Raw genomic sequence first — 27799 nt, forward strand, 5'->3', positions numbered from 1 at the left:
AAAAAAAAAAAAAAAGAACTTGAACTTATATATTAAAATCTGCCCACAATGAAAGCCTGGCCCCAGGAGACACTACTGGTAAATTCTATCAAACATTTAAGGAAGAAATCAAATGTATACAAACACTTCTAGAAAACAGAAGAGAAGAGAATATATTCCAACACATTTTTTTGAGGCTGACACTACCCTGATATTAAACTAAAGGCATTTCAAGAAAAGTACAGAACAATATTTCTCACACTGATTTTTTAAAATCTTAATAAAGTATTAGCAAATTAAATTCAAAAATATATAAAAAGGATAATGTATCATGACCATATATAATTTTATCACAAGAATTCAAGGTTGGTTCAACATTCAAAAATCAATCAAAATAATCATATCAGCAGACTAAAAAAGAAAAAATTATAATCACCTCAATAGTTGCAGAAAAACATTTGACAAATCCAATATCCATTCTAGTAAGGATTCTTAGCAAACTAGAAATAAAGGGTAGTTCCTCACTCTGATAAATGCATCTATGAAAACCTACAGTTAACATCACACTTAATAACCAAAGATTGAATACTTCCCTCTAAGATTGGGAACAAGGCAAGGTTGTTTGCTCTCACCATATCTATTTACATTAGACTGAAGACATTAAACAGTACAATAAGGCAAGAAAATGAATTAAAAGTTGTGAATATTGAAAAGAAAACTTAATTTGTTTCCATTTGCATATGATGTAATCATTTACCTATAAAATCTCAAATAATCTACCAAAAAATATTCAAATTAATCAGTGATTTTTAGCAAGGTCACAAGCTATAAGGTTAATACACAAAAATCCATTATACTTCTGTATTTTAGCAACAAACAATTAATAATTAAAAGTTAAATGTTAAAGTGTCATTTACAATAGCATCAGAAAACATGGAACACTAAGAGATATTTACAAAATGTATAATCTACAAAACATTGCTAAAAGAAATTGATGACCTAAATAAATGGAGCAATACACCTTCTTCCTGGATTGAAAAACTCAATAGTGTTAACATGCCAACTCATCCTAAGTTGATCTATAGATTCCCAGCAAGCTTCTTATAGAAATTGACAAGCTAATAATAAAACTCATGGGTAAAAGCAAAGGACCTAGAATAGCCAAAACAATGTTGAAAAGAACAAAGTTGAATGACTCATGCAATTTGTTTTAAGATTTACTACCAAGGTACCATTTGAAGATTTATCATAGATCAACAGCCAATGTGGTATTTTTGTAAGAGTGGACATACACAATCAATGAAAGAGTATGGAGAGTCCAGAAATAGTCCCACACATACATGGTCAATTGGTTTTCAACAATGTCAAGGCAATGTAATGGAGAAAGGATGTTTTTTCAACAAATAGTACTGGAAAAATTAGACATTCATGTGCAAAGAAAAAAAAGAACTTTACTCTTACTTTGCACCACATATATGTCCACATTGTAGCCGTCAAGGAGTGAGAAAAGTCATATATGTATATGTACTCAGATTTCCCTGCAAATAGGCAATTTCTACGTAACAATGCTGGAAAGCCGAAGCCATAAATGCTCACTACATTGTCTTAATTGATTTTCCTTCCTAACCCAGATGCAAGGTCACTGCATCCAGAAATAACCTAGGGAGATTTTCCTTCTCTTACCTTCTTCCTCTGCACAAATATGGCACCAACATGCGTGTTCTTAAACCCATTTTTTCTTCCGTAGCTTTCACATGGGTGTGTTTAACACAGCAGAAGTAGCGTGACCAATAGTCCCAGTTTGCCTAGAACTGAGGGCCTTCCCCAGATGCAGGACCTTCAGTTTTAAAATTACGAAAGCTTCAGACCAACTAGGACAAAAATGGTTCCCCCTCAGCAGAGATATAAGCAATTTACCCACTACATTCAACTGAGAAGCAGCAGCAACCCCTCCTTCTCCATGACCCCCGCTTCTTTACTCACAGGTATATACCAGAGCTGGGCCAATCAGACTCCCACTGAATGGAATTTAAACTGAGAGGCAGAAAGCCTCTCGGTTGAAAGACAATAATGGATCTTGGAGATGGAGGCCCACATGGATTCAGACCCTTGATAGAATTAGGGGGCTGTGTTGGCAGACAAACAGCATTGGAACCTGGTATGCAGAAGCAAGTACACAGAGAAAAACATGAACGAGGGGGAGAGAAACAACGCTGGCTGCAGACAGTTTTCTGGCTCTAGACCTTACTTGCTATTCTTGTTTTCTTGGAAATTACTTGGAAGAATCCTCCTAAAGGATGTCCTTACTGAAGAGCCTGTCCACCAGCTAGATTGTAGGAGTCCGATGAGCAAAACCGTGGCATCTCTCATAGCAGGAGCACACTGCACACAGTAGGTGCTTGCTACATGTGAGTGGAATTGATCACACGCTGTGATGGTGAATTTTATGTCAACATGAGTAAGCTATAGTGCCCAGTTGTTTAGGTTTTACTATAAAGTTATTTTATGGCTATGATTAGCATTTACAATCAGTTGACTTTAAATAAAGCAGATTATCTTCCACAATGTGGGTGGGCCTCACCCAATCAGTTAAAAGCCTTAAGTGCCCCCCAAAAAAATGGAGATTTCCCCAAGACGATGAAATTCTGCCTCCAGACTGTAACACAGAAATCCTGCTTGAGTTTCCAGTCTGCTGGGTTGTCCCACAATTTCAGACTTGAATCACATGAGCCACAATCACATGAGCCAGTTCCTTAAAACGAACTAAAATAATTATGTAAGCACACACACGTACATCCCAATTGGTTCCGTTTCTCTGGAGAACCTGAACTGACATATCTGCTAATGCTAGCTGGTTATAAAGTGATTGAATCAGAACTTCAGAACAGTAAGAAACCAGGAGACACTATGGACCGCAAGATACAGTGCAGATGTCCCCCTCCATGCCCATAGCACCAGCTCCTAAGGGCAGTACCCATGCTGAGGATATGGCCCCTCTCAGAGAATCCTGCTAGGAAGTAGCTGCCCCAACAGCTATACATTCTCTTAACACAGATGCCTTTTGTTCTAAGCTGTAAACTGTAATCTTCTGGAACTTCAGTCTTCTGGAAAAGTTCTAGAACTCCACCAGGCACAGGAGGAATGTGCTCTGCTAATGTTTATCAAGTACTGACAACATACCCAGCTTCACTGGGACCATCATTTCGTCTTCCTCACAAATCTGGAATGCATAATTTATTATCATCATCTCCAGTTTATGCAAGAGGAAACTGAGGCTCAAGGAGTCATGAGTATCTTACCAAAGTCAAATTAATAAGTGAGAAACAGCCACAGTTAGAAAGTGGGCAGCGAAAATTGAACCCAGACACTCTTACCATCACATATGCCTCTGTCATAGAGAAGGCAAAGGCCTAGCACTGTGTGGGCACAGGGGCTGCTGCCAATAGTGCCAGGCTGTCTGATGTTGTATTCAGCACTGCTCTTGGGGTGTATGAGCAACACAGACATGGGGCTGGTCACACTAAGCCACCAGCATCACTCCTTCCACCTTGTAACTGTGAAATGGTGCCCTTCTATCCCAGCTCAAGGCCACACTTTCTATGAAGCCTGGATCCTCTCTTGCTAAAACAAAGACAAACCCAAGGAGAGCTCCCACGAGAGCCATGATGCCCCAAATCTGGTAGGACTTGGTGTAACTATCACTGGGAAATCCACAACGCCCCACCTCCAACCCCTACTCCCTGTCTGTAATTCCTTCAATATAGAGACACAGCAGAATCAATGCGCCAGTGAGGACACAGACCCTGCTTTCAGTCCTGTTCCTTAAAAGCTCTGGGATCCAAATCACTTAATCTGTAAAATGAGGGAGCTGCACATGTCCTAGGGACAGGGACAGGACATTGTAAATCTTTAGCATCTTATAGTTTGAGGGTGAGAACCCCACTATGATGCCTAGAAAAACAAAAGCACACCATTGAAATAATAGGATAGAAATAAGCGATGCCGGCTGGGCATGGTGGCTCACACCTGTAATCCCAGCACTTTGGGAGGCCGAGGCGGATGGATCACCTGAGGTCAGGAGTTCAAGACCAGCCTGGCCAACTGGTCTTGAACTTCACCTCAGGTGATCCACCTGCCTCGACCTCCCAAAGCGCTGAGCTTACAGGTGCCCACTACCATGCCTGGCTAATTTTTTGTATTTTTAATAGGATGGTGAAACCCCGTCCTATTAAAAATACAAAAAATTAGCCAGGCATGGTAGTGGGCACCTGTAAGCTCAGCTACTCAGGAGGCTGAGACAGGAGAATCGCTTGAATTCAGTAGGTGGAGGTTGCAGTGAGCCAAGATTGTGCCATTGCACTCCAGCAACAAGAGTGAAACTCCATATAAAAAAAACAGCAAGACCCTAAAAAAAAAAAAAAAAAAAAAAGGGAAAGGAAAGGAAAGGAAGGGAAGGGAGGGGAGGGGAGGGAAGGAAAGCAAGCAAGCCTAGGATTATGTAATTCTAACAGGACATGGGATAAACACACATGAAAGTGAACCCAAAGAATTTAGACCTCAACATCTAAGGCAAAATCTGTTTCCAAATGGGAAAACCTTAGGAAGCTTTGCTGATTCTTAGGTGAGAAAACCCTGGAAAGCAGTAATGGTAGCCACTCTGAGAGATAGCAGAGGGACAGGTAGACGTCTACAGCCTGCTACTTCCACCCATCTCCTCTGAGCTGCAGTGAGAGCTGGGATCGAGTTACAGGGAGTGCCCAGATAAGCCACTGGTGGCCTTTCTCTGGAGCTTCCCCTGCTGTCCTCCAGGCTGGAGGTGGAAGCAGGGAGGTACAGAGATGGGGAAGCAGAGACGGGCCAGCATTAGCATCCTGCAATGAGGGGAGAGAAAAGAATCCCAGGGGAGAGAAAGGAAGCACGGCAGCTCAGGTCAGCATCCCCCAGCTGGAGCCTTGCAACAGCCCAGGAGAGGCACCTCCCTCCATGCAGAGTCAGTCCTATTCCAGCAGTCCCTGGGCTTGGCAGCAGCCAGGAGAAGGGAAGGAAAGGGAAACTGCACTGAAACTCAGGCTCCCTGCTGGTCCACTGAACACTGACCAGCTGGGTGACCCTGGGCATGAACCTTTGTTCTCTAACAATGGCCTGAAAGTCTGAATGTTTGTGTACTCCTATAATTCATACGTGGAAACCCTAGTCCCAATGTAATGGTATTAGGAGGTATGCCCTTTGGGAGGTAATTAGGGCAAGAGGTAATTAGGTTAACAGAACGGAACCTTCATAAATGGGATTAGTGCCTTTATAAGAAGAGACCATCCCTTACTCTTTCTTTCCACCATGTAAGGATACAGGAGAAGTCAGCCCTCGGCATCCAGGAAGAGGGGTCTCACCAGACCCCTGATCCTGCTGCTGGCTCCCTGACCTCAGACATCCAGAGTCCAGGGATGTGAGAAATGTTTGTTATTTGAACTACTCAGTGTGTGATAACTTCTTATAGCGGCCTGGACTAAGACACCACCACCCCACGTCCATGTGCCCAAGCTCTTTGGGAACCCGCAGAAACACTGGAAAGGGACAGGCACTCGGTCCCTCTGTGTGTCTCACCCCTCGCAGTGTGGGAGAGAATCTCCTTGCCTGGGTCCTCATTAACATGGCTACTCTTAGACTCTTCTAACTCTTGCTAACCTGATTGCTTTAGTTTGCATGGAGGTGGTTTATCAGTGAAGTTGAATGCCTTTTTGCATCTTCATTGTGATTTGAATTTCTCTCCTGTGAATTGCTTGTTCATTTTTTTCTCCATTTTCTATTGGTTGTTTGTCATTTGCTAATTGATTTGGGGCACTTATGTTTTCTAGATACTAATCCTTTGCCTGTTATAAATGTTGCAAATATTTTTCTCGTATTTAAATGCAGCTTCATTCATTTTTTAAGTTTGGCATCTTTTATTAAGATTTTTAAAAGTCAAGTCATGTTTCTCTTTCTTTTTCTTTTTTTTTTTTTCTTGTTGAGTTTTATTCTAACAAAGGCTTCACTCTTCCCCAATAGACTCACATATTTTCTTTTGTTACTTTGATAATTTTAAGTTTTTCCTTTTTTGTGTGTCAATCTTTAACCACCTGCAATATATCTTTTTCATCATGGCAGAAGCAGTGCAGAGGAAGCTTCCCTATGTTGTGGCAGTGAAGAAGGAGACCCCGGCATCTGAGATCAACTTTCCCTTTGACTATCACACTGCATTTCAATCGAAGAAAAGGCTGACCAACTGGCGCCTCCTGTTTCACCTTCCTGTAGGTGACAGGCTTGGTCTTGGGGAAACTCTCCATAAGACACTGTTTTTACTTAAAACAAGATCAAACCCGAAGCCTTTTCACATGTGAGTCCTAAAACTGTAAACCGGAACCCTTTCATATGTGATTCCTGAAACTGTAAACTGTAACCCTTTCATATGTGAGTCCTAAGACTGTAAACCCAAGATTCTTCCACGTGTAATATCTAAAGTGTAAGCCTATATAAAGGCAGAACCTTCCTTGGTTACATGAGCTGAGCTTTGGACCAATTATCCCTCAGGCTCCCGGGCCAAACAAACTTCTTCCTTCTCCATTCGGTGTTCCAGAGCTCTGTTTCCCACAGCAGCTCCTGCTACAGTGGCAGGAAGAACAGGCCTGAGATCAGGTTATAATTACAACTCCTACTTGTTTTTAGAGCAGGTTGCTAAACCTCCCTGAGATTGCACTTGCTCAACTAAAATGGATGTAATACCTTATTTCATTGATTCAAAGACATCTATTTTAACATTTCTGAAATCAGGATGTATCTCACAACCACTGGTATATCATAGTTTAATTTACAGCTTTCTTAGCAGAACATAAAATAATGGTGTGTCTTTCAATCGAGCACTCTTAGATTTTCTGAAATGCATAGGAGTGCATCTGCCAGGTCACTGAGGGGTCAGATAAGCGGAGGCCCAGACAGGGCCTAGCACAGGCCTGATAGGACCATCTGTGGGAGTTCTCCTTCACGTCAAATAATGCAGCTGCCTTTAGGTCTTGCTCTGCCACCCGACCCATCTTCCTTAGATGCCAGGGACCCCTTTACCCCTCCTCCCCACCAAAAGCCCTTAGCTGACTAAGACTGCAAGTTCTTTTTATGTGAACACAGATTACTCAAAGCTGACAGCTAAGGGTTCCATATATTAATCTTTCTCCATAGCCACAAAAACCACCCTCAGCCCTGGGGATGCCCATGCCTGCCAGGCACCAAGTGCCACCGCCACTGGTGACTATAGGTGACCCCCCCCCGGCACCTGCTCACAGTAGCCTCTGCTCTGGCTCCTGTCATTGCCCACCTAGTAAGCACTGGTGCTAAAGATGGGGAGCAGTGAGCCCTGGTGGCCTTTGCAGATGGAGCTGCCTAAGAACCTCATGGCTAGGCCTGGGGAAGGCAGGAAGGAAGCAAGAGCAACATGGCAGGCTGCAAAGAAACCAGAAGCCCTTGGCAGCTGCTGTGCATGCCTGGTGGACTTCAGCCACTTTGCACAGTGGCTCACTCAATCCCCACAACTGCCACTGGAGGGAGGTGGCTTCAGTAAAGCCCATGCCCATTACAGATGAAGGATCTGAACTCCAGGGGGGGATGCTGAGACTACACCTCTGAGGAGTTCACTCATCTGTGCAGCTGTCTCGCCTTTTTGGCTGCCATATGAAGGTAGAACAGGAGGCTAGGGGCCAAAAAGCCCCATCAATGTCAAGGCCACAAACCTGGGTGGAGCACCTAGTACACAGCCGGGCCATACCGGGTCTCACAGCCTAGGCAGATGGAACAGAAAGGTCTGGCCCCCAGCTCCTCTCTCCATGCCCCGAACACCAGCAGAACACATGCCAAACACACACACACACACACACACACACACACACACACACCCCAAGTCCCCATCACAGCTCTCGGAGATCCCTAGCCTTTGTTCCACTGCCTGGCTCAGGAGGGAGCCCTACACTTAGCCACACAATCACAATCAGAGAATCCTAGGCCACAGGCTGGATGGCGAGTTACCAGCAGATCACAGCAATTCCCCGTGGGCTCTTCCCACACTCACCATGATGTTTCATCTTTACATCATCCATCTGAAAAGCTTATCAGCATCCTAAGAATCAAAAGTGACCTTGACTATAAAAACTGAATTTCCCCCAATATATCGTAAAAAGTAAATTTGTAAACTACACAAGAGTTGATGATCTATCTGAGACACACAGGAAAGCCCTCACTCCCTAAGTCACCCCCATTGCTGAGACTCCAGAAAAAACTGATGTTGGCTAGGCAATGATGTGGCTGGTCCCATAGACCAGGGCTAGCAATGGAGCACTAAGGAAGAGGCCCAGACTAATTCCAAGGGGATCTGCCAGCAGAACCAGGAAAGGAAGGAAACAAGCATGGCCTGGCTCTTAAGTGCTGCATGGTAGCGGAAGCTGTCCGCCTTGTTGAAGAAGCATTTTGAATTCTCCCAAAACACTGTTGGGAAAGAGGTGTTATTTTCATTGCACCAGTGACTTTCCAAGGCCACCCCATTGGAATTAGGATGAAAACTGAGTTGGCCTGGATCCATCCACCATGCTATAGGCATTTTGAAAATAGCATCAAGCCAGCCCAAGGGTGGAAAAATGAGACCAGGCACGGTGGCTCACACCTGTAATCCCAGTGCTTTGGGAGGCTAAGGCAGGCAGATTACCTGAGGTCAGGAGTTCAAGACCAGCCTGGGCAACACGGCAAAACCCTGCCTCTACTAAAAACACAAAAATTAGCTGGGTGTGGTGGCATGCACCTGAATCCCAGCTACTCAGGAGGCTGAGGCAGGAGAATCGCTTGAACTCGGGAGGCGGAGGTTTCAGTGACCTGAGATCACACCAGTGCATTCCAGCCTGGGTAACAGAGCAAGACTCTGTCTAAAAAAAATGGAAAAGAATCTAGGACACTATTTCCCACCTTAGAATCCTCAGAAAATGAGCTAAGGGAGCATCCCTTGGCTGGGAAGTCTGGAAGAGGGGCAGGATCTGCTTGGCCTCCAAACACCCCCCAGAGCTACCTACCTATAGGTGGCAGGTGATAGGGCATCTCTCTAGGGTCAGGTGGACAGCCCTGTGTCACCCTAAATCCACTTCTAATGATTTTCTTCTTGCTTGATTTTGGGGCTCCCCTCCAGAAGCTAGCAATATCTCCTTCATCACCTGCTGCCTTAACTAGTCCCTCAGACCCACACTCACCCCCAATTCCCAATTCTCATGGCACAAGAGACTTCTTACTTCTTGTCTTCCTGGAAAAATTAGTGTCCCCCACAGGGCTGTGGACACTGTCCCTCACCCCTAGACACTTCATTTTCTCTCCTTATACACACAGGATCAAGTATTTCCTCCAGAGAATTGTTCCTTGAATATTTGCAATGGTGACAAGAAACGCTTTCTTAACAAAAGAAATGGGGCACTAATGGTAAATAAACATAACTAAGAAATACCAGGGAGGAGACTCTGTCAGTCACCTCCCTAACCCCTCCCTCCCCCTCCCAGCACTGTTCTAGAATCACTGTCCCCAGTGTCCAGGAAACGGGTCATGAACAACAGCTACAAAGAGCTACGTTCCAGATAACCAGGGTATCTGCTCCCTCAACTTCCCAGTGTTCCTGTGCAGCATTGCTCCCTAGATGATCCAACCAAAAAGCTGTTGGAACTAACAACAACAACAACAAAAACTGAAGGAGGCTGAGGAAAATCAGCATGCCAAAATCTAGTGTCCCAAGAACATATTATGACAGCAAGAATAAGGATGGGGCGCAAGGCAGCTTTAAGCAAGAATTTCCCTTGGTGCTTAGTGACTTCAGTGTAATGTGCTGAGAATCCCAACAGGGAAGGGTGTGCTGCTTGACTGGACAAATCACTTGTACAGTGGGGCAAAGGGAAACAAAGTATTTATCACTGCCCCTCAGAGGGAAAACATGTAGGGAGCAATGAAACCAGCACAAAGTGGAGTTAACATCCAAATAACTATTGTTATTGTGATTTGATTATAAAACCTCTACCATAAGCAAAAAACTAAATCTCGAGAGACGAAATACATAATGTAAACAAAATCAGCTGAAATCTGATGTTACCATCCTTGATTGCACCAACAAAATCACAGGGAAGAATATAAAAACAGCCTATGCTTCTCATCTTCCATAGATCGTGTTTCATTCCTGATAAAGAGAATGGGCTAGAATATATTTACACAAGTAAGTTTTAAAATACTGTATGCAATTTCATATACATTTTCCAAAAGAGCCTCCTAAAACAAAATGGCATCAAAAGGCTGGGGGTGGGGCGGGGGGAAGATACAGGCAAATATACCCCAAGTAAATGCAAAGAAAAAAAGCAGCATTGGTCAGGCTAAAACTCAAGTTCAAATCCTAAAACAAGAAATGGAAATTGAATGAGAGGCCAGGCGTGGAATCTCACACCTATAATCCCAGCACTTTAGGAGGCTGGTAGATTGCTTGAGCCCAGAAGCTTGAGAGCAGCCTCAGCAACCTACTGAGACCCTACCTCTACAAAAAACACAAAAATTAGCTGTGCATGGTGGCAGACACCTGTAGTCCCAGCTACTTTGGAGGCTGAGGTGGGAGGATCACTTGAACCTGGGAGGCGGAGGTTGCAGTGAGCTGAGATTGTGCCACTGCACTCCAGCCTAGAAGACAGAGCGAGAACTTATTTCAAAAAAAAAAAAAAAAAAAGAAAGAAAGAAAGAAAGAGAGAAAAGAAAAAAGAAAGAGAAAAAAGGAAAAGAAAATGGAATGAGTTATGAGTAAGAGTGACAGGTGACAGATGTGTCATTAGTTACACGTATATTATTATATATCAGCCTGTACAGCAAATCCCAAATCACACATATATTCTGATTTTTACACTTTTAGAGAAGATTTTCAATGTGTAGTGGGGTGGAGGGGGTCACATTGTGCAGCACACAGCCTTTCACTCAAAAAAGCAGTCCTTTAGCATCTGTCTCCCCAGTCAACCCCTCTGTCACAGCACGCATGTAAGCACCTTAGCCGCCACTCACCCATGTACACGCCAACTCTGCTCCAGGCCTTGTTCTCGATGGGATAGAAACTTGAACAATACAAGCAACATCCATGGTCTAGTGGTACTTTCAGGCTAATGAAGGAGATGGACCATAGAAAGGAAACAGATACGTGGAGCAAAGAGGAGAGGAAGAAGAAGAAAGGGGAGAAGAGGATGAGAAAAGAAAGGAGGAGAGGAAGAAGAAGAAAGGGAAGAGGAGAGGGAGGAGAAATAGAAGGAGAAGAAGAAAGAGGAGAGGAGGAGGAGGAGAAGGAAAAGAAGGAGAAGGAGGAAAAGGAGAAGAATAAGAGGAAGAAAGACAAGGAGGAGGAAGAAGAGGCAAATTCACAGAGACGGAAAGCAGATCTGTGGCTGCCAGTGTCTGAGCGGAGGAGGGGATGGGGGTGAGCATTCATGGCTTCGGGTTTGTTTTTAAAGTGAGAAAAATGTTCTGGAACTAGACAGTGGTGATAGTAGGACAACATTTTGAATGTACTAAATGTCGCCGAATTACACACTTTAAAATGGCTAAAATGGTAAATTTCATGTTATGTGTATTTTACCATCATTTTTAAAGACACTTGCAGACATGGTAAGTGCTAGGAAGAAAAGTAGGCAGCTGTTGAAAGAGAGAGACTGGGATGGGCTCGCTGCAAGTGGGTGGCCAGTGAAGAACTCAGCATTCCACTGAGAGATGAATGATGACATGGAAGAGCCTCATGAGGATCTGGGGAAACAGCATTCCATGCAAAGGGACGCACAGGTTGGAAATTAGGTTGAAGGGGTGGGCAGGTGCCAGCAAAGGCCTGTGAGTGCCATGAAAGCCACTGAAGCAGGGGAATGCATGAGCTAACTCATGTGTCCAAAAGTCTGCAGCTCCTGTGGGAAAAAACTGTAGGCATGAGCTTGAGGCAGGGTGGGCAGGGGCTGCACTGAGATCAGGGCCACCATGGGAATATCTGCAGGCAGGTGCAGGGCTCCATGCAGGGGTCCAGCCAGGGCTGGCGTGCAAGGTCGAGACTTCCATGCCTGGAAATAGGACACATTGAGGTCAGGAGGACCCAGGCCCAGCAGGCAAGGTTGCTGTGGTGACTGGATGGGCCCCAGGAAACAGGAAAGCCAGATGCCTAGTGAGAAGGATGGTGTCATACACCTTCCATGAGGGCAGTAAAAGTGACTTGATGCTGAGAAATAGAGTGCTAAAGAGGGTGACCCCCTCAGGCCCCAGGTCAGGGCTGCATCTGGGAGCACATCTTGAGCCCAGCTATGCAGAATGGAGGCAGTGGAGGCTGGAACCCCACTAGGCTCAGAGCACTCCACTGGCTGGAATGAGGGCAGGCCAGTGAGCAGGCACAGGAGACCTGGCTGCCTGGTAGGAAACCCAAAGGAAGGAAGCAGCTTCCTGAGTGGTCAGGCTGGATTCACAAACAGGAGAGTGGGAAGAGCGGGAGAGAAAGACGTCTGGCTCTCAGGCAAAAGCATCCAGACAGATGAAGACATGGTCACAGAGGAACCAATTTAACAGTGGCAGAAACTGTCAATCAAGATAAAACTGACAGGGCCAGGCACAGTGGCTCATGCCTGTAATCCCAGCACTTTGGGAGGCTGAGGTGGACAGATCACCTGAGGTCAAGAGTTCAAAACCAGCCTGGCCAACATGATGAAACTATGTCTCTATTAAATACAAAAATTAGCTGGGCATGGTGTGGATGTCTGTAATCTCAGCTACTTGGGAGACTGAGACAGGAGAATCGCTTGAACCCAGGAGGCAGTGGTAGCAATGAGCCGAGATCACACCACTGCACTCCAATCTGGGCAATAGAGTGAGACTCCATCTCAATAAAATAAAATAAAATAAAAATAGAACTGAACAACTAACAGGTCCAGACAGGGAAGTTTCCTGGGTCAGCAGTGTGGGCATATGTCCTGAGTCCTGTGTCCCTGTGTCCCACACCCAGCTCTGGCCCTGAGAACCTGGGATAACTGAGTAAGCACAGAGGAGCCCACAGGTTTGTGAAGTTCGTAATTCCTAACACAGGGTGTGCATTCCTGTGGTGGCCAAGGAGAATGAAGAGGGGATGAGATTGCCCAGGCCGTGGCCATGCTACAGGGATTTGATGTAAGTCTCGCTGGGACATAGTGTGATAACACGCCTTCTCTGAGTCTCCATATACTCAATATACTGGACAACGAACCTTGTCAGAAAGGTGATAGAACAGTAAACATGATGTTAGATGAGAAAACTACCAAGCGGAGGGCTCCACACCATCCACAACGGCATAGAACATCAGAAGGTTCTTGCCAAAGCATAAAGTGAAAACAAAAAAAGAAATGCCCAGGGCCGGGCTCGGTGGCTCACGCCTGTAATCCCAGCACTTCAGGAGGCCAAGGAGGGCGGATCACCTGAGGTCAGGAGATCGAGACCATCCTAGCCAACATGGTGAAACCCCATCTCTACTAAAAATACAAAAATTAGCTGGGTGTGGTGGCATGCACCTGAATCCCAGCTACTCAGGAGGCTGAGGCAGGAGAATCGCTTGAACTCGGGAGGCGGAGGTTTCAGTGACCTGAGATCACACCAGTGCATTCCAGCCTGGGTAACAGAGCAAGACTCTGTCTAAAAAAAATGGAAAAGAATCTAGGACACTATTTCCCACCTTAGAATCCTCAGAAAATGAGCTAAGGGAGCATCCCTTGGCTGGGAAGTCTGGAAGAGGGGCAGGATCTGCTTGGCCTCCAAACACCCCCCAGAGCTACCTACCTATAGGTGGCAGGTGATAGGGCATCTCTCTAGGGTCAGGTGGACAGCCCTGTGTCACCCTAAATCCACTTCTAATGATTTTCTTCTTGCTTGATTTTGGGGCTCCCCTCCAGAAGCTAGCAATATCTCCTTCATCACCTGCTGCCTTAACTAGTCCCTCAGACCCACACTCACCCCCAATTCCCAATTCTCATGGCACAAGAGACTTCTTACTTCTTGTCTTCCTGGAAAAATTAGTGTCCCCCACAGGGCTGTGGACACTGTCCCTCACCCCTAGACACTTCATTTTCTCTCCTTATACACACAGGATCAAGTATTTCCTCCAGAGAATTGTTCCTTGAATATTTGCAATGGTGACAAGAAACGCTTTCTTAACAAAAGAAATGGGGCACTAATGGTAAATAAACATAACTAAGAAATACCAGGGAGGAGACTCTGTCAGTCACCTCCCTAACCCCTCCCTCCCCCTCCCAGCACTGTTCTAGAATCACTGTCCCCAGTGTCCAGGAAACGGGTCATGAACAACAGCTACAAAGAGCTACGTTCCAGATAACCAGGGTATCTGCTCCCTCAACTTCCCAGTGTTCCTGTGCAGCATTGCTCCCTAGATGATCCAACCAAAAAGCTGTTGGAACTAACAACAACAACAACAAAAACTGAAGGAGGCTGAGGAAAATCAGCATGCCAAAATCTAGTGTCCCAAGAACATATTATGACAGCAAGAATAAGGATGGGGCGCAAGGCAGCTTTAAGCAAGAATTTCCCTTGGTGCTTAGTGACTTCAGTGTAATGTGCTGAGAATCCCAACAGGGAAGGGTGTGCTGCTTGACTGGACAAATCACTTGTACAGTGGGGCAAAGGGAAACAAAGTATTTATCACTGCCCCTCAGAGGGAAAACATGTAGGGAGCAATGAAACCAGCACAAAGTGGAGTTAACATCCAAATAACTATTGTTATTGTGATTTGATTATAAAACCTCTACCATAAGCAAAAAACTAAATCTCGAGAGACGAAATACATAATGTAAACAAAATCAGCTGAAATCTGATGTTACCATCCTTGATTGCACCAACAAAATCACAGGGAAGAATATAAAAACAGCCTATGCTTCTCATCTTCCATAGATCGTGTTTCATTCCTGATAAAGAGAATGGGCTAGAATATATTTACACAAGTAAGTTTTAAAATACTGTATGCAATTTCATATACATTTTCCAAAAGAGCCTCCTAAAACAAAATGGCATCAAAAGGCTGGGGGTGGGGCGGGGGGAAGATACAGGCAAATATACCCCAAGTAAATGCAAAGAAAAAAAGCAGCATTGGTCAGGCTAAAACTCAAGTTCAAATCCTAAAACAAGAAATGGAAATTGAATGAGAGGCCAGGCGTGGAATCTCACACCTATAATCCCAGCACTTTAGGAGGCTGGTAGATTGCTTGAGCCCAGAAGCTTGAGAGCAGCCTCAGCAACCTACTGAGACCCTACCTCTACAAAAAACACAAAAATTAGCTGTGCATGGTGGCAGACACCTGTAGTCCCAGCTACTTTGGAGGCTGAGGTGGGAGGATCACTTGAACCTGGGAGGCGGAGGTTGCAGTGAGCTGAGATTGTGCCACTGCACTCCAGCCTAGAAGACAGAGCGAGAACTTATTTCAAAAAAAAAAAAAAAAAAAGAAAGAAAGAAAGAAAGAGAGAAAAGAAAAAAGAAAGAGAAAAAAGGAAAAGAAAATGGAATGAGTTATGAGTAAGNCTCAGACTCAAAAAAAAAAAAAAAATGAAATGAAATGCCACATGCTCAGAGGAGTGATGTGTCCAGCGTGCCCCCACCTCCTCTCCTTCCTACCTTTCACAGTCTACCTCTAAGCTTTCACCCCAGCTTACTTCTGTGGGTTCCAAATGTGGGTCCCAGAGTCAAGAAAACCTCCGAGGTTCTGTAAGCGAGAATGATCCACATCACCAGTGCTTACTTGCACTCTCTCCAGGCACAACTCCACGGCTATGAGGTTCTCAGGCACACCTTGCCCTGCCTGCCTGTCTATAGGGCCACAGAGAGTGTAACTTGAGTCCAAGGGATGGCAAAGCCAGGCTTGCCAGGAGCGAGGAATGTTCCCAGGAAAGAAGGGAGAGGGGAGGCTTTAGAGCACAGGCAGGACTGGGGACGAGGGCCCGGAGGAGACCCAGTGTCACTCTAGGCTGACCAGGACTGAATCAAGTCGTGCTCAGGGATCCCAAGGGGACAGACAGCACACAGTTCAGCAGAGGCACAGCAGGTGCTTCCTTCAGAACAAATGTGTGGGGAGGGGACCAGGAAAGAGGATGCCTGTCAGTGAGACAGGAATAGCACTGGGTGGTCACGGGAGCATGGAAAACCCCAAACAACAGCTAAAACAAGAACAAGGCAAAGAAACAACAACATAACAGAAAACTCAAAGGAAGAGAGCAAAAACAGCCGAAATCCCATTCAGGGTGACTTGTCCATGGCTCTTCTTGGCAAACCCAAAGAAGAAAGAAAGGGGACAGTAACCCAGGGGGCTCCCTGAAATCTCCTCTTCTTCCAGAATGCCTAATAATTATTCCATCCCCTAATTAAAGAAACACCCATAAAATTAGAAACCCAGACTCTGCGGGGAATGACACGTTCCGATGAGCACGCCCGCACTTCTCGCTCAAGCGTGTACTTTCACGTCTCACTAACAGTTCCTTGCCTTTCGTATCATCCTGACCCATTTCCGAGTTCTTTCTCAAGACAGTGTCAACAGCCTGGACGCCAGCTGGGGCTGGGGTCTCACCCGCATCTGGAGGACCTCCTGCGTCCTCTGGCAACATCAAGGGAAGGAAAAGAAGATCCCTCCGTGGGGGGATCCCTACACACTCCCCGCCCTGGGACACGGCACGGCTGCTTTGCACAAAGCCTCACCCTTGGCACTCAATTCGGCTATGCTCCCTATGATCCGTCTACCCACTGTCTCCAGGACAAGCACTGTCCCAATCACCAAAGCTGGCACATAGTAATGCTGGAAAGTGAACAGATTAGTGAATGAGGGAAGAAATGAATGTGTGCACAGATCACTTGTTTAATTGGAGTCCCGAGTTTGGAAGTGAATGAATGGAAAAAAAAAAAAAAAAATTCAGTCACCAGACCCCAGATCCAAGTCATGGGATGTAGCAGCTGGGTGATCTTGGATGTAGCATGTCACTTCTCTGAGCCTCACCTTCCTTATCTGAAGGTGGCCCTGCCACCCTGCAGAGATATGGGAGCAGCAAGGGCTGGGTAGGCACCCAGTCGACATAAAGCTCGTGGGCTGTTGCTTTCCTTCATCACGACCCCAGGACATGAAGCAGATCCTGTACCCCCTGGACCCTCCAGCTGAAAGCTCTGCAGGCTTCTGGGCAGGGCTGGCCCCCAGGCTCCCCAGTAGCCTGCCCAGAGAGTTCCAAAACCCAGGACCGAAGCAAAGAGCCGAGATCCAAGCAAGATCCTGACCTGGGATACACACATTCCTGGGTGCGCTTCCCCGCTTTTCCATTCTTTATAAATCAGAAAATTACTTATTAGAGAAAGGGTCTTCTGCACCAGAAGCTGAATGAGTTTAATGTATAATTTATACATGAAAATGTAGATGTCAATGTGTGACAAATCTCTGTATAAATATTTTTCCAGTTAAATTTTTAGGCATCTGTCTCCCTCCCAGAAGAATTATCACGCAGGCAATGCGAGTTCCCAGGGCTCAGGCCGGGTGGGGCTGGCAAGACGGCTTGCCACTTCACCAGTTAGTGATGCAGCTGCCAGTGCAGCCCAGCCCAGAGGGCCCCAACCTTGGCACCAGCCACCTACAGCCACATCACAGCTCTGCCCCAACCTCCCTGAAGAGTCCTGCTGTGTCTTGTTCAAAACCAGGATTTAACACTGTGTGCCAGCACTGTGCTGGGCCCAGGAGAGGAAGGCAGAGTGGAGTAAGGCCTCATGTGCCAGTGCCTTTGAGTCCATCGGAGAGCCAGGAAAGCAGATGAGGAATGATAATGACAGGGTGGCAAGTGCCAGGGCAGGGGTGGGTCCTATATGCCAGGCAGCCACAAAGGAGCAAGCACTGCCCTATGCAAGGGCATCCCTGAACATTCCAGGGCAGGGGGCCAGTCTGATGGAATCTGTCAGGTAGGTGAAGTTGGAAGGACATTTCCAACAGCAAGAGCCACTCATGTGAAGACCAGAGGCAAGAGCAAGCATGTCCAGGTGGTGCAAGTGTGGCCTGTGGCACCTGGTGGGGACTGGCCAGCAGTGAGCCTGGCATGGAGAAGGGCCACATCACCAAGGGGCCTGTGTGCTCAGCTCTGAAACAGGGCTTTGTCCTGGATTGAAAACTTCAAAGGGCAAAGGCACGTAAGCCTTGCAAACTGTAAAGTGCATGCAGCATCCACAGAAACTACCATCCCCAGCAGGATTGAGTTCTGTGCCAACCCAAGCCTCAGCAGCCAACCAGCTTCTGGCCCAGGGGTCCAGAACGACCTCCTTCACCCACAGGTATACCAGTCCACAGGACTGACTGGCACATGACTTTTCATACAAAACACCTGAAATGTAGGCTCTCAACTACAGTTGCTACAACCACTTGGGGCTGGTCATTCATTGTATGGGACATTCCCTGATGCCCTCTCTCCGGATGCCCAGTGGAACTCCAGGCATAACCCACAGCATCCTCCCGCTGGAGGATCTGGAGGAAGAGGCACAATCCACAGAAAGGGGCCCTAGCCAAGAACTGCTGTGCCACGCATGCCAGGGAGAGAGGAACTGCATGTCAATACCACACCCTGGCCCAGACCCAATGGCAAGGGTCACACATATGCCCTTGTTCACCCTGCCATTGCCACCTACGTCAGAGCACAATCCGAAGTCTCTGGTGTCTTCCCAGAACTCAGGCTTTCCACAACAAGACAAAGCAAGTCCCAACTCCCCCACCCCAATAGGGCCCCTGGACACCTCTGCAGCAGCCTCGAAGCCCAAAGTCCTGGTCAAAAGACAAAAGCCCAGGCTCATGGGATGTGATGCCCACCGGACAAGGGTCTCAAGCCCCCAGCCCTCATCACCCCAGTGCCCATCTTGAAGAAGAGCACAGCCTGGCCCTGCTGATTTTTCTACCTCCTGGGGGACTGGCAGGCTGCCCCTCCATGACTCCCAGCCACGTACCTCGCTTGGTCTTTGGAGGCCTGAGCCCCTCGTCCTGGGCCAGGGCCTCCCAAGTCTCCCGCTCCCTCCAGCGCCTCAGCTGCTCTTCCCGCATCTTGTAGAAGAGGATGTGCTTCTGCACATCACTGAGCTCGGCGAGGAGCTCGGGGTCGATGTACATGTCGTGCAGGATCTGCTGCAGCATGATACCGCCTGGGATGCACGCACCGGAAGGGCAGCCGGCCGAAGAAGCAAGGCCAGGCAGAACGACTGAAGGGCGGCTCTCCACTCGTCAATCCAGGACCACTCTTGGTGCCCCTTCTCTATGCAGCATCTTCAGTTGGCCTCAGCTCGCAGCCAGCGACAGACTCATCTCCTCTACCCAGGACAGCTAAAGAGGCCAGACAACAGGAACCAAAGGGGCAGCTGGGACTCTGCAAGGTAGAGCAGCCACCAGGAGCAATCTAGTCCTTTTGCTGGCTCACTAAGCGCAGCATCCCAGCAGAGCTCATGTCTTGGCCTCACCTGGGGTTCTGGGACAATGAGGAGAGCCCAAGCCTCCAGCTCAGCCAGGCAATACCCAGTCCTAGCCCTGCCTGGGCCAGTAGGTGTCGAGTGATCTGTTAGTGGAAGGTAACAATGACACCAGCTGTATCGATGACACTGCCCCAACCAGCTGGGAACCGATCTCTCCTCTGCAGATAAGAGGAGGAGAAGGAGGCAGCTTTGCCTGCTAAATTCCATGTCTTTTCAGCCAATTTCAAACAGAGACCAGAGGAGCCTGCCAGGAGCTGCTGAGCCCCTCAGCCCCCTCAGCCCCAGTCTCTCTGCCGGCTCCTTCGTTGCCAATTTTCTTCTTTTCTCTCTTCTTTTCCAGAACATTTGGCATTCTGAGGTGATGTGTTTAAAACTTCGCCTTGGGAGAAGAAAGATTTTTCCTCCTATCTGTATTATGGCCAAGAAAGAAAACAAAATGGAATCAGTAGAGACAACCGGAGGGGATTTTATCGTGGAATTGCAGGACAGAAAGGAAGCAGACATCCTTTCCATTTGGCCTATAATGAGATCCTACAGCCATGCATGTCCTGACAGATAAACCCTCCAGGGGCCAATTGTAATGGTTGTTGTTAATCTTGTTGTTTGTTGCAGATGTCTGGAGTTGACCAAAAAGAAAGAAGATGAACCTGGCTCTTCTCTGTGCCCTGATCAGAAGCACGCTGGAAGGGCAGGATGTTGCCTTCTGCCAGGAGGAAACCCACCTGCTCATATTTAGGGCAAAAGCTCACCCTAAATATGTGCTCAGAGCTAATCACAAATGCTTTTTATTGGGACAAGGATATTGAAGCTCAGAGAAAGTAAATGGCTCACCTATGGCTACCTAATGGACAAGTCACCCTATTAGGACTCCCTCATTTTGAAATTTGGCATTCACTAGCAACTATGAATCTGTTCATGGTTTGAAAACATAACTCGACTGGGGAAAACAAATGAACCAAGAGAATTTGGCACTGTGGCTTGGTTGGATTGGTGACCTTCCTGTCTCCTTCCCTGCCCATGAAGGTGGAAGGTGGATCAGGTACCCAAGAGTGATGGAAGTGGGGTGGAGAGTCGGGCTCTTGGCCCTCGGCAAGGTTAACGCGACAGGAAGACAGACTAAGCAGGTTCAGATGAGCTGTAGGCCCACAGGGTTGAAGCTCCTGCTTAGCTGGGCAGTGTCCAGGACACTGCAGGGTAGTCAGGTGACGCGCCCAGATCCAGCTGTCTGGTCCCAGTGTGATCCACACCTTCCTGGAGCCTGCACAGGACTCGCCTGTCCCCTGCAGAGATGTGGTCCTGGACTCCCATCTGCCAGCCACTCTTCTCCCACTTCAGGCCTTGCACCAACTCCCCTGCGGGAGTCCTGGCTCCCCTCACTTTCTGAGACCTGGGGTCCTCCCCCGTCTCCATTCAGCTATTCTCTTTCTCGCCCTCACCGTGGCTGGTGGGGGACGCCCGAATCCAGAGAGGAGATAAGGGGAGGAAGGTCCCCGGCGTGTCTGGGCTCCTGTGGCAGCTTCTTTCTGTCTTTCCCGGGCCACCGGATGCCTACGACCACAAGAGGGCATGGGGCAGAGACAACGCTGTAGAAAGCAGCAGCTTTCTACATGGGCCGGCTGGTGGCAGGCGCGAATGGCGATGGCGCCACCCTGGAGGATCCTGGGGAGGGTGGGAGGCGGCCGGACCACAATGACCCCCGCTAGCGCCCACTTTGTGCGACCGAGGGGATCGCGCTGGGGGCGGGGTGCTCCCTGGCACTCCCAGGTAAGCGGGGCGGGAGGCCAAGACACACCGAATCGCAGCGACGTGAGCGTGACCCAGCCGCGGATGGCAGCCCGGGAGCGAGCAGGGTCCGGCTTCTGGAAAGGCGCGCTTCGGCGCCCTCGCGCCAGTCAATTCTCTTGGGCGGCGGCGGCGCTCGGCCCGCTTGGGGCGCCCCCTGGCGGCCGCACGGGGAGGCACTCGTCTTGGCAACCTGGGTGAGCGGGGTCCCTGTGGACCCCAGGAGCAGGTGTCCACCGAAGAGCAGAGTCCGCGGCTGGAAACCAGGCAGGAGAGCCACGGAGTATTCACACAGGTTTTCTGCCGCCTTTCAACTGGTTTTTATTTTGCTTTCATTTTTCACCGGCCCATGTGGCATGTTTAATGCTGCACGCTAACGCAGTTTCTTCCGGGCCCGGGAGGTACACGCACGCAACGCTGTTGTGCAAGTGACTGGAAAGCACCTGAATGTCCCTCCGTGGGAGTGGGTTGCCCAGCGTGGAGCTCTACATCTGTCACAGTGAGGTCGACTGTCTGTTTGTCGAGGGAAGGGGCCACCGTTGATAAATGAAAAGACACCGTGCGGAATACTATGCACAGGGTAATCCATTTTTCAAAATTCTGTATGTTCAATTACTTCTGTGGAGACAAAGGGAAAAATACGGAAGATCACACATCTAATTGTTTAGCATTGCTTCTTAGCTTCTTGGAATGGGGGGAAATAAGACTTTGGACAACTCTGTGTTGTTTTTCACAATGAGTAGGATATACTTACATAATTCAGATAACTGAACTATAATGCATGTCGAAAGTTTGCAAATGTGATCTAAAAGAACGAACTTCTGGGGGCTCAGCATCTATGGAGCAGGGATTCACCCCAGAGAGGGAAATGCAGGCAAACCAGGCCTCCCTATGCCAGGAAGACTGGGAAGTGGCCATGAAGAAACCATCCATGTCCCCTGGGGTTCCGAAGCTTAGGAGGGCTTTCAGGGATCTCTTAGAAGCAGCTCTGGCACTAGTGTGGAGAGGGCACTGGGAGAGCAGGAGGCAGGGGGAACAGCCAGTGGACTCTGGCAGAAGTCCAGGAGAAGGTGATAGGGACTGAGCCAGCCTTGCCAGCGGGAGCCAAGGAGGGCAGAAATGGGGGTCCTGGAGACTCCTATCAGGCACTTTGTTTCCACATAAAATCCTTTCAAAGCTGAAGTCCATATGACCAGTGATGGCCAGACAGCCCCATCATCTCAGCGTGCCTGAGCCTGGCACGGCCACCACGTAAGGAAGGGCGATAGCTGGTGAGTCTGGAGTAGTTTCTGCCTTGTCTCCACTGTAAAATCATGGGTGTCAAAATCAATAGCATCTCCTATATGAGTGCAACAACTACTTAGAAAATACCATGTGAAAAAAAATCCTTTCGTAATAGGAATAAGACATATGAAACACTTGGAATGAATGTAACAGTGTGGGGACCTGTATTGAAGAAAGTAAAAATCTTTGCTGAGAGCATACCTAGAATTTAATTAAGTTTAACAGAATTAAGTTCATATAGGAACACACCACATTGACACTCAGAAAGACCCCGTATTATAAAATGTACCACTCATCTGTGCATTAGCCGGTCTCCAAGATGGCTCCGACGATGCTCTCCTCCTGGAACCCACACCCTTGCATAGTCACTCTCGCATGTATTAGAGTTGGTCTGAGTGACCAATCGAATGTGCCAGAAATGACATGTGCTAACAGATAATTACTGGTTGCACATTCTCTCTGACAACTCACTCTGGGGGAAATTACATTGAGAGAGCCACATGGAGAACTGAAGCCTGCCACCACCAACAGCCATGGAGTGAGGTTGGAAGGGGTCCTCCAGCCCTGGCCAGCAGTTTCACTGCAGCCTCGTGAGAGACTCGGAGCCACAATCACCCAGCTAAGCTGCTCCTAGATTCCTGACCCTCAGAAGGGTATGAGATATGTATGTGCTGCTTTGAGGTGTTAAACTTTGGGGTAATGTATTATGCAGCAAAATGTAACTCAATATGTATTATGAGTAATACATAATACTCAAAATGTAACTCAATATGTATTACGAGTAATACATAATACTCAAAATGTAACTCGATAAGTATTAGGCAGCAAGATGTGACTCAAGTTCATGTATACATTGAATATCATTTCAAGCCAAAACTGAAAGGAAATCGGGAAGTAGAGAGACTTGATAAAATGATTCCCAAGTTAACCAAAAGAATGAACAGAAACAGCCTTGATAATATTAAGGAATGGTAAATTCTATATTGTGCCACTATTCAAATTTATCAAATTAAACATTTCAGTTCTGATACAAGAAAAGGTAGGTTGAACCAAAAAAGAGCTCTCCCAGATCATTATTATATGATCAGAATGGCAGTTCAAAGTAGTGCAAACAGGATGAGAGCTCAGGCGATGAAGCTGGGGCAATCTGCTAGATCCTCACCTGTGATCCTACCAGCACACCCTTCAGCAGTCATGTCCTCTGGGTGTTCTGCGCGTATGTTAGAATAATTACTGCAACATCCATCATCAAACTGAAAAGTTCAGAATAACTGATGTGTTCAATAAAAGGGGTTTAGATGGTAAACAAGAGCACATCCGTAGGATAAAATGTAATACAGCCACTAGAATTGATGGTGAACAGTGTGTTGGCATACAGGGTGCTCGTGATGTGTTCAATGGTAAGGGGGAAGGCAGGTTTAAAATATTATGTGTCGTATGGTCCCGGTTTTACAAATGTGCATCAGGAAAAAGAATCATTTCACTCCCACTGCTTTCTAAGGAGAGTAAATAAGTTCTATTAAAAGGAAGAGCGCCTGATCTGGGCAGCATGCTAGGTTTGGAGATGAAGCTGTGCGGGCTGAGCTGAGCTCCTCCGCATAACACAGACCAGGAAATTGGGGTTTCTGAGCTCCAGAGACAACAGAGGAAGAAGAGGAGGAGGTGCCATACAACCCAAGGTTGTGGCCCCAAATCTCATCAAAACTCATGCTGTGAGGTTTTTTTTTTAATTATTTTTCTTAATGTGAATTGTATCTAATTCTGCCAGAATAAAGGCAGGGCTCAACAGAGGTCCCTAAAGGACACAGGAGTTGGGGACACAAGGGCTGCCAGGAGCATGAGTCCCTGGAAACTGGCAGAAATCATGAGGAGGGCTTGAGATTTTCCTTACCATGGGATTGGTGGCATATCAGTGTCTCTAACAAACAAGGACACCCACGCTGTCATTGTAAACAACTGTACACACACACACACACCCACACACACACACACACACTTTATGATTACAACAGCAGAGCCCAGGCTGGTAGCCAACCCGACCTGTGTCACACAACTGTACCCAACTTGCCAGCCCAGAGCTCCCAGGGAAGTTCTCCCTCCCAGGACTCCCTTTCTTCCTCTGTGCCAGGGTAACCACTGGGGGTAACCAGCAGGGTGCACCACAGGGCTTTGGTCCACATTAGACAGACAAGGTATGCATGAGCCAGCCAGGTGCACAGCAGATGACAGTGTAAGTTCTGACCCACTAACTTGGTGAGTCAAACTAATACTACCTGAGGGGAGTGGGCTATGGTGGCTGATTCTGTCTGCCTAGTGAGCTTCTCCATACTCTAGGTTTAAAAGAAAAATCTTGGCCAGGTGTGGTGGCTCACACTTATAATCCCAGCACTTTGGGAGGCTGAGGCAGGTGGGAGGTCGGGCTTCGAGAACAGCCTGGCCAACATAGTGAAACTGTCTCTACTAAAAGTACAAAAAATTGCCAGATGTGGTGGCGTGCACCTGTGGTCCCAGCTACTCGGGAGGCTGAGTCAGCAGAATGGCTTGAACCCTGAGGTGGAGGTTGCAGTGAGCCGAGATGGGGCCACTGCACTCCAGCCTGGGGGACAGAGTGAGAATCTGTCTAAATAAAAGAAAATAAAAAGTCTTGAGTGTTGGACAGGCCTGTGACTCAGGTCTCGGGAATGATATACAAGAGAGAAATACACTGATTTTCTATGATAGTTGTTAACTCGGGGCTGCTGGCACTCATGTTTCCCTTCAGGGGAAAGGTCTGAGAGCCTCTGGCGTGCAGAGAGAAGCAGAGGCCGACCGGGAGGAAGCAGGCTGGCGGTGGTGAACCTCCTTCCAGCCCTGGTTCCTCTCAGTCTGTGACCGTCCCACATACTTTCCATCTATGAGAGCCTGTAAACCCCCTTTTGCTTAAGCTTGTTTTAAAGTTTTAAACAATTGCCACCAGTGTGTCCTGACCACCACAGTGGCTTGAGTGTTTCTCTGCTTCTCTTGCCTAGGACGCTTCGGAGATTGGCAGGACAGGAGACTAAGGAAGTGAGGGCCCTTCCTGAGGTCTGCTTCCCACAGGAAGTCCTCCCAGGGCCCTGAATCCACCCTCCACCTCCTTGTTGGACGTCAGCTCCATTAGAGAGATGCAGGGCTCCAGCCCCACTTGCTCTGCACCCCTGTGGGAAGCTACTGACAGTGAAGGAAAGGTCAGTGACTCCTGCTAATTAGAAAACACTTTGCCCCATCCAATTTCCCCTGGAACAAGGTCGCTTAGCACTCGTGCAACAGACTGATTAAGTCTCAGCCCAGGACTGACTCTTTTTAACTCAGAGTACAGGAGGGAACCTGAGAGGCACACCCCAGATGGCAAATTGGCTCACTCTGTGGACAACCTCCCACGAGGCACCCCCAGGTCCCCTGGTACCTACTAAAGACCACAGAGCCTGCCAGCCCTGACTCCTGCCTCATTCACTGCAGATGAGTCTATCCACACCACAGGTCCTGCCCACTGAGTTTGAGACCACTCACACCCGGAGCAAGGAGAAGCAGGGTCCTTGCCCTGCAAGTGGCCGGGAACTTGAGTAAGCCAGACTCCCCCAGCCAGGTGATCCTGGTGCCCCCAATCCCTGTTCCCTCCCCAGTGTAAACCTTTCCTCCATGCCTTCCTGTGGCAGCAAGCACTGTGTCAGGGGCTTTCTTTTGTATCTTATTCAATTCTTAGAACAGTATTGTGAGAAAAGTCATTTTATTATCTCAAGTTCATATTTGAGGAAAGTGAAGCACAACTTCACACAGATGCTAATGATGGATCCAGGACTTAAACCCAGGTCTCAGGGAACCCTGGCTAGCCCCTCCCCTCCCACCCCATCCCTCCTCCCCTCCACACCTCCCCACCTCCCAGGCTCTAATTGTCAGCTGGACAGTCCTTCCAGGGTCACACCTACAGACCCAAGAGCTGCTGCTCAGCCTACCCCTCCCCAGTGACCAAATCTGGAAGGCATTGAAGGAATTTGTGTGCTGTCCGTCCCTCAATCGGGACACAGAGCCCACACCTCTGCTCAGTGTGACAAGGAGCCCACCATCTCCAGGCTGCTCTGTGGAACAGAAAGAAAGTTGAGCAGAGGCTGTGAACCAGGCAAATCCACCCACAGCAGACTGGGTCCTAAATTCCCTACAAATAGAGATTTAGAAAGCCAGGAAATCCAGTGCCAAGGTTCACTTCCCTAAACCATGGGACCTGGGGCACAGACCACTGCTGTCTTCCAGTATTTGGCCTCTCCTATTTCTCCTACACACACAGCTAGAGCTTTGTGTCATCTCAGGTGGCTTGTAAGTTCTGGCCGGCAGAATGTGAGCACAAGCAGGGTACTCCCCATCTAGACCTAGTGCCCCAGATCCTCTCTCCCTGATCCTCACCTCTTCCCCAACCATCAGCTGACTAGAGATGCTTCCAACAGCTACAGGAGGGTAGAGCCACAACATGAAAGGAGCCTGGGTCCATGAAAGGCTGTTGGAGCAGAGAATTCCCCACCCTAGCTCCCAGCAACTACCAGAGACAATGTCTTAGTCTGGCAATTTCTTGGTCTGAGTCTGTTTTCTCTGATGTAAAATGGGAAAAAGGGTGTTCGTTCACTCCCCCACCCCCATCAGCCTGGCAGTTTTGTGCCCATGGTAGGTTTTCTATGAGGACTATGACACAAGCAAAATATAAACATTTTTCAAAGGCACCCAAGTATAGGTGGTGTTTGTTATAGTGGTTAGTCTATTCTGGCTCTATCCTTCCGTAATCACCCGAGGTCTGGTTAAAACATTTTGTTAGGCCCCATCCCAGAGTTTCTGGTCCCATATGCCTGAAGGAAGGCACAAATAATTTGCATTTTATTTGATTGATTGAGACGGAGTTTTGCTCTTGTTGCCCAGGCTGGAGTGCAGTGGTGCGATCTCGGCTTCCTGCAACCTCTGACTCCTGGATTCAAGCGATTCTCCTACCTCAGCCTCCTGAGTAGCTTACAGGCACCCAACAGCATGCCTGGCTCATTTTTTGTATTTTCAATAGAGACCGAGTTTCACCATGATGGCCAGGGTGGTTGTGAACTCCTGACCTCAGGCGATCCACCGGCCTTGGTCTCCCAAAGTGCTGTTATTACAGGTGTGAGCCACCGAGCCTGGCCTGAATGTGCATTTTTTTTTTTTTTTTTTTTTTTTGAGACGGAGTTT

General features: G+C 47.7%; 1 protein-coding gene across 2 annotated transcripts in view; it reads right to left on the reverse strand.

Annotated features, from left to right (window-relative positions):
• Nucleotides 1-21334, reverse strand: part of SH2D4B (SH2 domain containing 4B) — a 102835-nt gene extending 81501 nt beyond the window's left edge. For both annotated transcript variants that reach the window (XM_037736811.1, XM_017523664.2), the window contains exon 1: nucleotides 19001-21334. In XM_037736811.1, the coding sequence (XP_037592739.1) occupies nucleotides 19001-19184 (184 nt within the window). In that variant the 5' untranslated portion in view covers nucleotides 19185-21334. The remainder of the gene's footprint in view (nucleotides 1-19000) is intronic.
• Nucleotides 21335-27799: the final 6465 nt, after the last annotated feature.

Source organism: Cebus imitator, unplaced genomic scaffold, assembly GCF_001604975.1.
Source record: "Cebus imitator isolate Cc_AM_T3 unplaced genomic scaffold, Cebus_imitator-1.0 Scaffold29, whole genome shotgun sequence".
Taxonomy (NCBI): domain Eukaryota; kingdom Metazoa; phylum Chordata; class Mammalia; order Primates; family Cebidae; genus Cebus; species Cebus imitator.